Here is an 11892-nt window from a genome sequence, read left to right on the forward strand (position 1 = left end):
CACATGTGACCACCCCACCACTCCATTGTACTGTACATGCAGTACATCACCACGACTAGCCATGTCATATCGACTCTGTGTTTCCTCTAAATCGATCACCAACGGCCACCAAGTTTTCACACTACTTTGTTCACTAGAAGGGTGTTTTGGTGGCATGGTGATGACATGCGCAGCGCTTGTGACCACCGGCACTGCGCATCTCGCCACCACTCCATCAAATACACTCTAAATTGTGTGAAAATGGATTACGATGTGTGGCAGTGATAGTTGATTGTACCATTTGATGCTGGGGTCCCATCGGCGTGCAAGGAAGCTTTGGAGGATGGATGATGCTAAGAGGAGCAACCAATTCACTCATCTCCTCATGCTACGTGTTTATTTGTAGTGATTACGTACACAAGTGATGCAAAGTTAATAATCCTGTATACCACCACCAACTCGTCCATCACATAACGATACCCTTGGAATCATGTGTGCCTTTTGGGCATTGTGTCGACGACTGCACCTCTCCACAAGTATGTCTGCCTCAGTGTATTTATGTCCAATCAAAACCATAAAAATCATTGATTGGATAAAATAATGAAGGTAGTGGAACTTGCACTACGATTTCCAACCACAACACAGTTAACGCTCGAAGTGCTTGCAACCGCGGAAGAGACTGCAATCCGTGACAAGGCCGTGGCGTCCATCAACAAGGTCCTGGATGTCGTCACGGACGCGGCCGAGTTGGCGCTGCTGCTCATCAAGCGGCTGACCGAAGGCGACTGGTTCACGTCCCGCGTGTCCGCGCGCTGGATCTTCCCCGTCGCGTACTCCAAGGTCGACCCTGCGAGCAAGAAGGAACTGCGCGAGTACGTCCCTTTTAGGTGGGGCATTAACGTGCCAATACAAGGGGCAACACAGGTGAAAAGCACAATACTAGTACATCAATAACGTTAACGTTATTCGAAATATCTCGTCGGAAAAACGAAGTCAGTGAACGGTCGGTACTACGTCGCACCCTTGGCTTTGCAAGAATGGTGAGGGCTGTTAATTGTAAAGGCTGCTACAGTAGGGGTGTTGATTAATCTACCAACTATTGGTAGACGTGCTCATTGAAACTATTTCATGCGGAGCTTACTACGTTGTCGTACTTGCTGACAAGTTTAGCTACCAGGTAGAGTCGTTCTGTTCGCTACTGGTACCTTGAATGTACCAACAACATAAAAGCAACTGTGTTCAAAGGCATTTGATGCCGAACTAGGCAACAACACTATTAGACATCTCGTAATGAGGAACGTTGCATGAACCGTCGTAATCCATCGAGAGGAGCATACGTGTTCAAGAACAAGTGCAAACAGCACATTATATTACACTTCATCGACATACATTTGTTAGTGGAGGACTTCAGTGGCACTTCATGCCTCGCATTCGTGGATAGTTGGTAGGCTCGTGTATCGGTGGATGTATCGGCGAGCCACATGAATGGAAAATGGCACCCGCACACCAGACACTTTGATGCGTTTGGATTGGTACTCGGGGCATTCAGGGACAGGGGGCTCGACACGTCGAGGTCGAAAGAGCGTTGGTCTGCGGCGGCTTTGGCCAATGTCTTTCAAAATGGTTTTGATTTCGTTGATTTCGGCTTTGTACAAGTCCTTGGTGTGATACATGTGCCTGAATTTGGCGGACGCAGTGAAGTAGAGCAACAAGATCGAGTCGCGATGAACGTTCATTGTGAGTGTGTTGAGGGGAGTTGACGAATGCTCGAGAAGGTTGGTGTACATATAGAGGAACATGTCCCAACCCATGATTTTTGTACTACAGTGGTACTACGTACTCGCCACGCGCACACTACAGTAGTACCCAAACCTGAGAAATTGGTATTTGGACCAATCCGATTGCAGCTGTTTTAGTGCCAATGGGTATATCCCAATTATACACGTACTAGTATCATTTTAACTGGAGCCAATCAGTGATGCGGAATTTCATATTTTTGTTCAATAGAAATCATAACTATTAATGGTGCCAATTGGACAAGCGCCAATCACAGAACAAACCTCTGAATATGTATACTCGTAGCCATAGGTTAAAAAAATAATACGTCAACAATTGGCACACCTAACGTAAATGATCAATTGTTGATACATTTAAGAGAGGTGCCTCAGCAGAACCTTCAAATCTCCTCGATACACTTGATGCTTGTAGCTGAAATGCAGGGCTGCTTCTTCCATTAGAAAGTATTAAGTTTTGCGGTAATCAACACGGTCAAATTTACATTTTCCAAGCAAAATTACACTTATTTCGATGATCAATTATACTTAATCTATGTATACTCAAACGCTTCGAAAGTGCGTGTTTAGGGTAATTCGCTGATTTCTGCCTCCTGATTGGTTGCTTTGCGTATATCATAAATTGATCAGTGTATCATAAATTGATCATTTACGTTATAGCATCTATGAAGAGCTGTATACAGCTCAATTGTGCGAAATACATTGCGCGTTAATAATTGGTGGATTGCCCCGAAAATTGTCTACAATTTAGGGCACTTCGGTATTCAAAAACGATGCCTCAATCAAGAATTATAGCCATTCTCGGAAAAACAAAAAAAGTTGTATTGCAACAATTGGCATTATTCAACGTTAATAAACAATCACTTTGCAATACGAATACTACAGTATACAAATAACGTTACTATTAATAGTACTCCGGAGTACAGTAAGTTAGTAGCAGAGTAGTTTTTAACGTTATCAAGTCATCGTTCGAGCTACTGTGGTGGTGACATGATGACTAACAAAGTTACAAATCCGATCATCTGTACTCGAAACAACATTGTATTCTACGCACTCATGGATACCGCTACTTTTTAGTACTGTACTAAAAATAATCCTGTAGTTCTACCATACCCGTACACAATACTACTCTGGTCCGGTATATTTGTCCGCTTGTTTTGACTTCATTTAAGTATACCGAGCATGTCCAAAACATCTTATCTTTTGTATCGAACTCTAAAATATCATAACAACCAACATAAATTTAATGAATTTTTATTATACTTCGAGGTCCACTTACTGGTGGGAATTCACCAGTTCCTCCAGTTGAGACTCTTCTCCAAGGCGAAGATCCAATTGAAGTAGTGCGCCTTCAAGACTGGATGCATCACATTGAACATTATAGGTTGCTAAGTCGGCAATGGTAGCGTTCTTGTTCATGCGAGGAAGCGTGTAGTTATTACTTCCCAGCATTTCAATGGACGTTTGCATCACTTTTTGCAAGGTTATGAATGTTTTTGACACAGTGTCCATTGGCAACTCAAAGAACGCGGCTTTGACAGCATCAATTAGTTCCTCGATGGTTCGAGTACATTTTTGATGCTGTAGACTTTGAATAGAGTTAAAGAACCCTAAATCTAAGACATTAAAGTCCGGACTGTTCGGCGGCTGGTTAATCACACTGACATTTTGTACCCCAGAGCTACGTAGCAACGCCGTTGTAACATGTCGGTGAGGACTCGCATTGTCCTGCTGGATTCGTACACCTCGCCGCAGATCGCCTACGGGGAATCGTTCGCAAATTGCTGGAACGACCTTGTCCAACACGAACGACTTGTAAACGTCACTGTTGACATTTTGCGGCATGGTCACGGGGGCACCCTTGGGACGGTTCCTGCTTGTTCGCTTCGCCGCGACGACTTCAACGAACGGCCAGACGCCAATCTTGCCGTCAAAGAAGGTCTTCCTTGTGTGGTCGTAGCGGGGCCGTGCTACAGCGGCGAGAAACATGACCTTGGTGATAAAGTGCTTTGACTTCACCGACCGGGCTGCGACTTCCTCGTCGTCGTACACGTAGAATTTCTTCTTGACTCTTGTCAGATAGAACCACTTTTCGTCAACATGCACAACATCGTGCATGATGGAGAAAACAGTGGTCCCATCTGACAAGAGTCGAAGGAAGCTCCTGGCGAAGTCCAGTCTTGTGCGGGTGTTTTCGGCGGTCAGCATAGGCTTGACGTAGCTGAACCGGGCCTTGAGGCTGTTCTGCTCCTTCATGTGGCGGACGAGGGTGGTCTTTGGAATTTGGCTATTCGCAGCGAAAGCACGCAGAGTCTGCCGCTGGTAATGAGGGACACTCTGAACTGCGGCCTTGATTTCCTCGGTGGTTCGTGTTTTCTTGCGCCCACAATTCCCTAAACGAGTTAACCTTTAGAACACTATAATTACATGTGTTGATATATGAGACATGGAATATTAAATTAAAGGGGTAATACCCGTCATTTTTGTTGCGACGTCGGCAAGTCCATGGCTAAGGCTCTGAGAGAGCCGTCCTTGCTTCCAAATGCGTGCGATGGTCCTGGAATGGCAGTAATACCAACGTGCAACATCTTGGATAGCTCCGTAAGGAAGCTTGCCTCCAATACTTCGTTCGAGGAGCTGTTCGTACACGGCGCGACGCTCGGTAGGCTTAAGGTTCCTTTCGGTCCTCACGACATAGTTGTGCGGTGCTGTGAGCTCTGCGTGGACCTCAGGCATGCTTGATGGGGTAGTTATGCTTGGGACGATGTTTGAAGAATGAGAAATGAGTAGTGGTGGCTCCCCGGATGAATTTATATGTCGTGACCTGAGGGGCTCACTTTGAAGCGTTGTAATTTCTCGAGGAAAACGATTCGGAAAGGACAGAAACTAGCCAATCAATGTGGAGATCTTGCGCTTTCTTGTGGACCAATCCGCTGCTTCCAATAGCACTTTTTAGAAAAATGCCGCCAATGAGAAAACAATTGGACAAACATATCGGACCAGAGTAGTAACTACTGTACTCTATGATTTGTTTCGTCTGGGGTAGCTGAAGTAAGGACCGCAGATCAGATTTCGGAGAATAAAATAAATTCATATCGTACAAACTACAAGTAGTATTGGTAAAACCAAATTCAGACGCCAGAGTAGTTATTGTGAACACGAGGACCTAGCTATTAAGTCTGGGTAGGTATTTTGTAATATGTACCAGTAATAACGTTATTAATACCGTACTTGTACAACGTCAGTATTCGTTAATCCTTGGGATTAACTGTTTGGCCAATCGCGAGGTGCGACATGAGTATGCGCTGTACTTGAAGATTCGGATAGATTGTACTAGTACAATTCCCTTAGTAAACAGTACCACTGATTTTCTCAGAAGACACTTCAACTTGGGTGTTTATATGAAACCCATTATACTGCACAGTGACCTCCTCGCCTCTTACTAGTGAAGTGCGACTCACTGGTTAACGATAGCTAACCACTGGTGATGCAGATAACACCAGGGATTTAGCATCGTATGCACTTGTCAGCGGCAGGGACGGAGTGCTGTACCAGCCTACAGGGCTATGGGCTGTGGAAGGGATTTTTTTGGGTAAAATTAATGGTGGGCCTGTTGTTTTAATGAGGGAATTATTCCCAGGATTTGGTATTTAATATATAGTGTATTTAATATCTACAGACGATTAAAATACTACGTAGTACTGTATTTAATATGTACATGACGAATAAAATACTGTATTTACAGTTAATATCTACATGACGAATAAAATACTGTATGAGAAGTTCTCAACAATGATCAACTTGCACATGTGTCGCAACATGCTCGACAAGGAAATGCAATGTCAATTATTGGAGATTCGGTATGAATTTCCGGACCCCGTTCAATTGAATCTCGCCGAGCGAATCGAGCACCAATCTCTCCCATTGGTCCATCCGAAATTACTTGTCGCTGATTGGCTACAATCCATTTTCGAGTTTCTACTGGAAAGGACGTAGTGGATAATGACCAATCAGATGTCTCTGCTCTATTTGTGCTCGATTGAACGAACCATGCAATATTGGGAAATTTGAAGAAAATCGACAATAACAGCCCCACGTACAAAACAATCACCCAACTACGGTACAGTACTTGCAGTGTGCTCGACTCTCGATTTTACCAACGTTTGCGTTACATATTTATTTACTCGTGGCATCCAGACCCGCCCATAGTAAATTTTTATTTACTAAGGGCGGGTCTGGATGCCACGAAAAATGGCATAAAATGACCGTTTTTCGAAGAAAAGTTGCCAAAATCGAAATATTATTCCATATTTCGATATTTTGTGCGTCTGGATGCCACCAAAGTTCAAAAATTTATACCACAATTTTCTTGAGAATCGGGGGTTTTATGGCATAAAAAAATGGACCGATTTGGTCCAACTTTATTATGGAGGTTTGCGTTCACGTTGACAGTGAAATGCTGCACTTCACAATCAATCGGAAATCGAATATTTTTTCCAACATTTAGCTGGTATCCAGACAACTTTGTAGATTCTTCTTTTCTCCTTTTTCTCATGGGATATGAGACTTTGGGAAATTTTTGCAGACTTGCCAAAACAGGTAATGGCATAATTTTATGGGGTGGCATCCAGACCAGCCCTAACTAGTTAACATTATTGTTACGATTTTCGTGGCGCACTATTCTAAGCTAACCATGGTTTTGTACTTCAGCATGGGACGGTGCCTCAAGCGCTTCTTTTGCAAACTCGTAGGCGAGCCAACCTACACACACACCCTCCATCCGTTGCAAACTGGTACAATCATGGCATCGTCTTACCTAGCATGGTGGACAAGCCGGACGGGGCCATGCTTCGGAGCGACGGTAGCGGAAGAGTTCGAAGTTCCTGCCTTGCAGCCGCACTACACCAGACAAAGTCACTACTAAGCAAACAAACTACGAAATAACTAATCAAGCTCGTACAAGGATTGGTGCTCGAACGGAGCTGCAAAGTGCGTGGCTAGTTCCCCGACGAGTCCGGACGCGGCTGCCGCTCCCACGATGCACGCCGCGCCTTGGACGTCCGTGTGATCCCCCTCAACTTGATGCATCAAGAAAGTTTTCGTGGTTTCGTAGCTGGCAAACATGGCCAAATGCGTCGAGGTGTGGCTGAAGAGGACACCACGAACGCGAAATGGACTGCTTGCTTCGCGCTTGAACCGGGCCAATGCTGTCTCGGATACGGACCAGAGAGTTCCGTGCAGCGAGCCGGCGACCGTACCGGCCACGACCGACACGCCAAATGCCCACGGAAGCAACGTCTACGAGGCCATGTGATACACACTCGATGCGTTGACCTTGCAAGTGAACCTGCAGGTCAGATGCTGTAGATAGTGCAGGGGACGTAGCGACGAGGTGTGCTGTGGTCACTTCGTAGCTAGTCCATGTCACACTGCCTAAGCGACGTAGTATAGCACAAGCGTTTGTCAAACGTGGGGCACGTGTACCTAAGATGGTGGACCGCACGAGGTTGGGCACCCACGTTGTGGTGGCCCAGTGCGCCAGCTTGACAGCTTTGGCTTTGGACGACGTTTTCTCTGCGATTTGGTCCTTGGCTTCTTTGACGTACCCCGTCACGTCCATGAGGAAGCTGTCGATACATCAACATGCATGGACAGAATACCTGACTCGGTTCGCATACCTGAGGTTGTCCGATGCCGACGCCACCGCCTTCGTCGGCACCTTTGTTGTTCTGGGAAACGACCCAACGATGGGATTCTGTAGACGGATGCGCGTGATAGCCGTGCGCAGAGCATTCCGCATGGCTCCTCCCAACGCAGCTTCCCCGGAAGAGTCATCGTCATCCTCTGCATCCACGTGATTGACAGCAGCGCTGTCGCTCGCCATAATTATTGCGAGCTGTTCGGATACACACCATTGGGTATCCGGAGTGTTTATCACATGAGCCCAGCATTTCTTATTTGATTGTCAAGTCGATTCGAAAAACCTAACGTTAACTGTAAATCGACAGACTACCGACCGGCCAATCACAGGCCAGAACACTTTCAAGTGGCCAATCAAACTCCTGAAACTGTCGAATTAGTGTGTGACTTCAAATAATGTGAAATGTTGCAGTCAGTACAAAAAATCAACCAGTAGATTTGGAATTTTGGCTGAAAGCACAATCAATATAATTAATACCTGCGGTCTACGAATTCCAAGTTTCAGTATATTGGCCCTGGTTGTAACCTCCTTGCATTACCCTGTGGGATCCCATACAATACAACCACACGACAGCGCTGATTTAAACGTTAGTCATGATTCGGGCCATGCCAGACACCCAGATGGAACTGCCACGCACATTCGATATCTCCGCGCGCAGGCGGGAAGGGATACCCATATCGTCCCCTTGAACAACATCGATGACTCCGCCGTGCGGCCAGTCCAAATCACGAAGGTACCCTGCCAACGCAGCGGTGGCGGCACCAGTGGCCGGGTCTTCGTACACGCCTCCAGACGCAAACGGGTTGCGCGTGTGAAAACGCTGGGGCGACTCTGCAAACACGAGCACTATCGTGACCAAACCTGCGCTTTGCATCAGTTTCCGTCCCGCAGCGAGGTCGTACTTCATGGCTGCAAGCGTGGCCCGGCTACGAAGGGCCAGCACCAAATGGTCGGCGCCGCCGTGGGCGAGACCAGGTGGCAGCGTATTGTCCAGGTCGTCATAGCTTAGACCAAACAGGTTCAGAGCGTCGAGGACGAGATCCGAAGGTGCGGGTTGGCTGTGCGTAGCCGGCGACTGCAGCGCCACGTAGCAGCCTTCGTCAGAATTCCTGCCTTCCACGGAGATGGTAGCGTCGTTCAAAGTCAACGCGAAGATGCCATCGCCTTGCTGGTAGGCCAAGGCAGCACCGAGGGCAATTGTGGCGTGGCCGCAGAATGGGACCTCCGACTCGGGAGAAAAGTACCGGACACGGAATGACTTGTCGCCGGTTGGAGAGGCAAACACAGTCTCCGAGAACCCGACCTCCGCAGCGATACGCGCCATGTCTGCAGAAGGCAGGAGCGTGTCTCCGATCCACACACCAGCGGGGTTGCCGCCGACATTGCCGTTGGAAAAGGCGGCAATGTGGAGAACGTTGGTGGCGGTCGTGGTCATGATAAAAAATGCGCGATTTGTATATGAATGATGGTCGTATGAGTGAAAAGCACCTGCATTCCCACATTGGTGATCACAAGTGTCGAGTCCAGCACATTCACGATAACGTTACACGCTGTAAAGCGGACGCCAGGTTGGACGCGTTGACAACCAGCCATATCAAAGTCTATTTCGGGCTGTGCAATTAAGTGGTGCAAAAAGATGGGATACAGTAAGGGCCAACCAGAGCAAATTGGTTTGCTTGGATGATGATTTTGGTAGTGATGTGGAACTTTTAGGTCGGACGCTTCTTGCTTTTGAATTGGCAAACTGTGGTGCAGCCATTTCTGGACGCTTTTGCGTATCCACAGCAGTGCAGAGTTTGGACATGATTGATGCTGCCATAACATTAACTGTGACATATGTGGGCCCAGTCAAATCCGTGTTGCTTAGGGCAAATCCGTGTTGCCCTAAGCAAGGTTCTCGATTCGAATGATTCCGCCGCGCTCGTTGAGCCAACAACAGCTTGCAGACATGTCAAGGCGGATCGAGAAGTAAATTACAAAATAACGTAAGGTGTTTCGTAGGATGCGACGGTTGAGGCTATGCAGTGGAGGCTTGAAGCACTTGTAGACATACGGAGGCCACGTAGAACGCGCCAGCTAGGCAGAACCAGCTCTCGCAGTCCCGAAGACTGAAGGACGTCGAGTACAAATTGGCTTTGGTAGGGGACCCTTGTGGGTGACTGTAGGGGATTGCTTCGCCCGTTGCTTGCAGAGGCGGTGCGTGGTTGGTGGTGGTGGTGATGTTGGCCATGTTGGCAGTGGACATGAAAATGAGAACTGAAACGAAACGCGTGGTGCGTGATTTTGATTGATGGAAACTTCCGAGTGGTATCTTTCGAAGAAGCGTCGCGATCGAGAATGTAGGTCACTTCGTCTGCGAACCAATGAAAACACATGATTACGGCTTGTGCCACCAACCTGCCATGTCATCAACTCACTCATCTCTTTGCCTGATCGGGTCAAGAATTCCTCCATAAAACGCGGTGGCTTGCATTGAATGTCAGAGCTACCAGGTAAGGTTGCTGTACAATATCGTTAACTAGCTGAAATGTCTCCATCTCTACCGGTAGGTAGTGCGGGTTGACAAATAGTTGTCCGGCTCCATCATTCGGGGAACGACGGTATAATTGAGTGCTGATGACTGATTTGGCTTTTGGCTGTATGCAACACCAATTTATGATGTCGATGCGCTTCTACGGCGAGGCGGTAAAGCATGCGCGATGAACATTCTTGCGACATAACGTTAGACAGAAATCTCTTATACATACGATTCCTCGCGCGAACTCAGCCCGTCCTCCATACATTATACCAGTAGCATTCAAGCCATCAGCAATTACTACTAGTGTTGATTTGTCGACGATGTTACGGCTGTGCCAGTCAGCGTGGGCGGCTCCAGCTCGAAGGTTGTCCGGAGCAATTCGATCAGCTCGTCGCGCGAGGCAATGGTTTTCGACCGAATGGTATCGCCATGCTTCGTTTCCTTAAACTCGCGGTCAGCCAGGGTCAGGAATCCGGTCGTTGTTCGCTTGGAGCAAATGGGAATTTGGGTGAACCGGTTCTGTGCACGAGTCGAGCTATACCAGTTGGCCATCTCGTAGTCAACGTGAGCCAGCGTCGGGTTGGCGGAGAATACGTTCACAGGGTACACGGGATGGTTCGGGCCTCTTTGATATCACAACGCGTAATCGGTTGAGGAAAGTCCTTCGTCGGTATCGCTGTCTAGAGGAGCCGTACTCGACGGTGGTGGTGGTGTACATTCCCGACCACGTATCGTCGTGCATTTGCCGATTCAACTTTACACGGCGAAGCTCAAAGGATTCCCCAGAGGCCAACGTCGTCTTCTTGGCAGGTTGATGGCTGGTGGGCGGACGGCGGCACGGGGATGGGAATGGGGGACTCGCCGCGGCCACCAAAGCCAACGTCCCAAAGGAACTGGTCGCTCGTGTTGGTTGTGACGAGAAGCAGCATATGCGTCATCGCCTTGTCGAGGTACTTGCCATGGGCTACCTCCATCGCGGGAGTGACCACGTCGCCGCAAATCGTCTCGACGGCGTAGCCAAGCGCGCGCAACCTCGTCGTGAACAATGCATTTTGCTCAAAGCACCAACCACCACGACGATCCAGAACGAGCTTTTTGAATATCTTTGCAGTATGCAATGAAACTCGCTCGCCAATGGACGTGTCGGCGTGGGCCGGGTCGACGGAAAACACTAGGCAGGCCGCACGGTTTTCAAACGGAATGGCCTCGTGGTGGTGCTGCACAAGCATGGTTAGGTGGGCGATAGAGTTTGAGGGGCATTCAGCCAGTTGCTCCTTGGAGTGATGCATGCGAGCCAAGTACGCGTCAAGGTCGAAATGAGCTGGTATGGAGGAATTGGATTATGGCGCTGTCGTTGACCGTGAACATGCCGAGTGTCGCTGCAATTTGCATTTGCGCAAAATTGACAAACTAACGCCGCAGTAATTAGTTTACTGTATAATTTGACGTCGAAAAATGAAAATTATTTTCGAGGAGACTCCGATGTTGGTGCCACTTCCAACATTCAGGCGAAGTATTAATACTTCGTACTACATGTATTAATTAACAGTACCAAATTTCCGGATACTTCCTCTTGGATGTATCCGGATTACTTATATAGATATTTGGAGTAGCATCTCCAACGGTATTTTTTATTTCTTTTTCAATTCGAAGTTACGGATATAGAATATAAACTCTTGCACTATCCGGAGGGTTTGTTGCTAAAAAGTCCGGATAATGCCAAAATAGCAACCGTAAAAACGAAGTTTGACTTTAACCTATGCTTTAGCAATAGGTTAGAATTTACCGTTGGAGATGCTCTCTAACAGTAAAGTGGTGGCAATAATGATATGACAATGCACGATTTCATCGGTTCCTCTTCTGTGGTTGGTCAAAACGAAGCAAAAAGCTAGCCAATCATC

General features: G+C 47.4%; 7 protein-coding genes across 12 annotated transcripts; 1 reads left to right on the forward strand and 6 right to left on the reverse strand.

Moving 5' to 3' along the window:
* Positions 1 to 579: 579 nt before the first annotated feature.
* H257_04878 (hypothetical protein) lies at positions 580 to 1259 on the forward strand (the record flags this gene model as incomplete). Its single annotated transcript, XM_009829528.1, has 2 exons — positions 580 to 851; positions 1244 to 1259. The coding sequence occupies 2 exons, from the start codon at positions 580 to 582 to the stop codon at positions 1257 to 1259; spliced, it is 288 nt and encodes a 95-aa protein (XP_009827830.1).
* A 60-nt stretch (positions 1260 to 1319) lies between these two features.
* H257_04879 (hypothetical protein) lies at positions 1320 to 2213 on the reverse strand (the record flags this gene model as incomplete). The annotated part of the gene is made up of 2 exons (XM_009829529.1): positions 1320 to 1745; positions 2154 to 2213. 2 exons carry the CDS (start codon positions 2211 to 2213, stop codon positions 1398 to 1400), a joined length of 408 nt encoding a protein of 135 aa, XP_009827831.1. The 3' UTR covers positions 1320 to 1397.
* Positions 2214 to 6377: 4164 nt separating this feature from the next.
* H257_04880 (hypothetical protein) lies at positions 6378 to 7705 on the reverse strand. Of its 6 annotated transcripts, XM_009829530.1 has the most exons (6): positions 7451 to 7705; positions 7257 to 7399; positions 7120 to 7205; positions 6733 to 7070; positions 6589 to 6671; positions 6378 to 6533 (listed from the first exon to the last, which is right to left on the reverse strand). In XM_009829530.1, the coding sequence occupies exons 1-6, from the start codon at positions 7654 to 7656 to the stop codon at positions 6460 to 6462; spliced, it is 930 nt and encodes a 309-aa protein (XP_009827832.1). In that variant the 5' UTR covers positions 7657 to 7705; the 3' UTR covers positions 6378 to 6459. The 6 variants fall into 6 exon arrangements, with proteins under 6 accessions (XP_009827832.1, XP_009827833.1, XP_009827836.1 ...); XM_009829531.1 differs by having other exon boundaries at positions 6378 to 6671; XM_009829534.1 differs by having other exon boundaries at positions 6733 to 7205.
* Positions 7706 to 7912: 207 nt separating this feature from the next.
* Positions 7913 to 8908, reverse strand: H257_04881 (hypothetical protein; the record flags this gene model as incomplete). The annotated part of the gene is made up of 1 exon (XM_009829536.1): positions 7913 to 8908. The coding sequence occupies one exon, from the start codon at positions 8906 to 8908 to the stop codon at positions 8054 to 8056; it is 855 nt and encodes a 284-aa protein (XP_009827838.1). The 3' UTR covers positions 7913 to 8053.
* A 371-nt stretch (positions 8909 to 9279) lies between these two features.
* H257_04882 (hypothetical protein) lies at positions 9280 to 9761 on the reverse strand. The gene has a single exon (XM_009829537.1). The coding sequence runs from the start codon at positions 9716 to 9718 to the stop codon at positions 9491 to 9493; it is 228 nt and encodes a 75-aa protein (XP_009827839.1). The 5' UTR covers positions 9719 to 9761; the 3' UTR covers positions 9280 to 9490.
* Positions 9762 to 10229: 468 nt separating this feature from the next.
* H257_04883 (hypothetical protein) lies at positions 10230 to 10733 on the reverse strand (the record flags this gene model as incomplete). Its single annotated transcript, XM_009829538.1, has 2 exons — positions 10230 to 10616; positions 10687 to 10733. 2 exons carry the CDS (start codon positions 10731 to 10733, stop codon positions 10292 to 10294), a joined length of 372 nt encoding a protein of 123 aa, XP_009827840.1. The 3' UTR covers positions 10230 to 10291.
* Positions 10734 to 10761: 28 nt separating this feature from the next.
* H257_04884 (hypothetical protein) lies at positions 10762 to 11280 on the reverse strand (the record flags this gene model as incomplete). Its single annotated transcript, XM_009829539.1, has 1 exon — positions 10762 to 11280. The coding sequence occupies one exon, from the start codon at positions 11278 to 11280 to the stop codon at positions 10762 to 10764; it is 519 nt and encodes a 172-aa protein (XP_009827841.1).
* Positions 11281 to 11892: the final 612 nt, after the last annotated feature.

Source organism: Aphanomyces astaci, assembly GCF_000520075.1.
Source record: "Aphanomyces astaci strain APO3 unplaced genomic scaffold supercont1.9, whole genome shotgun sequence".
In the NCBI taxonomy this organism is placed as follows: domain Eukaryota; phylum Oomycota; class Saprolegniomycetes; order Saprolegniales; family Verrucalvaceae; genus Aphanomyces; species Aphanomyces astaci.

Bases quoted from the DNA above. Each gene is read 5' to 3' on its own strand.
- H257_04880 (XM_009829530.1), bottom strand. From the start codon at position 7,656: ATGGCGAGCGACAGCGCTGCTGTCAATCACGTGGATGCAGAGGATGAC. The intron at 7,206-7,256 runs GTACACGTGCCC...TACGTCGCTTAG, and splicing joins CGTGCGGTCCACCATCTTAG to GCAGTGTGACATGGACTAGC. The intron at 7,071-7,119 runs GTTCACTTGCAA...ATGGCCTCGTAG, and splicing joins CTACAGCATCTGACCTGCAG to ACGTTGCTTCCGTGGGCATT.
- H257_04882 (XM_009829537.1), bottom strand. From the start codon at position 9,718: ATGTCCACTGCCAACATGGCCAACATCACCACCACCACCAACCACGCA.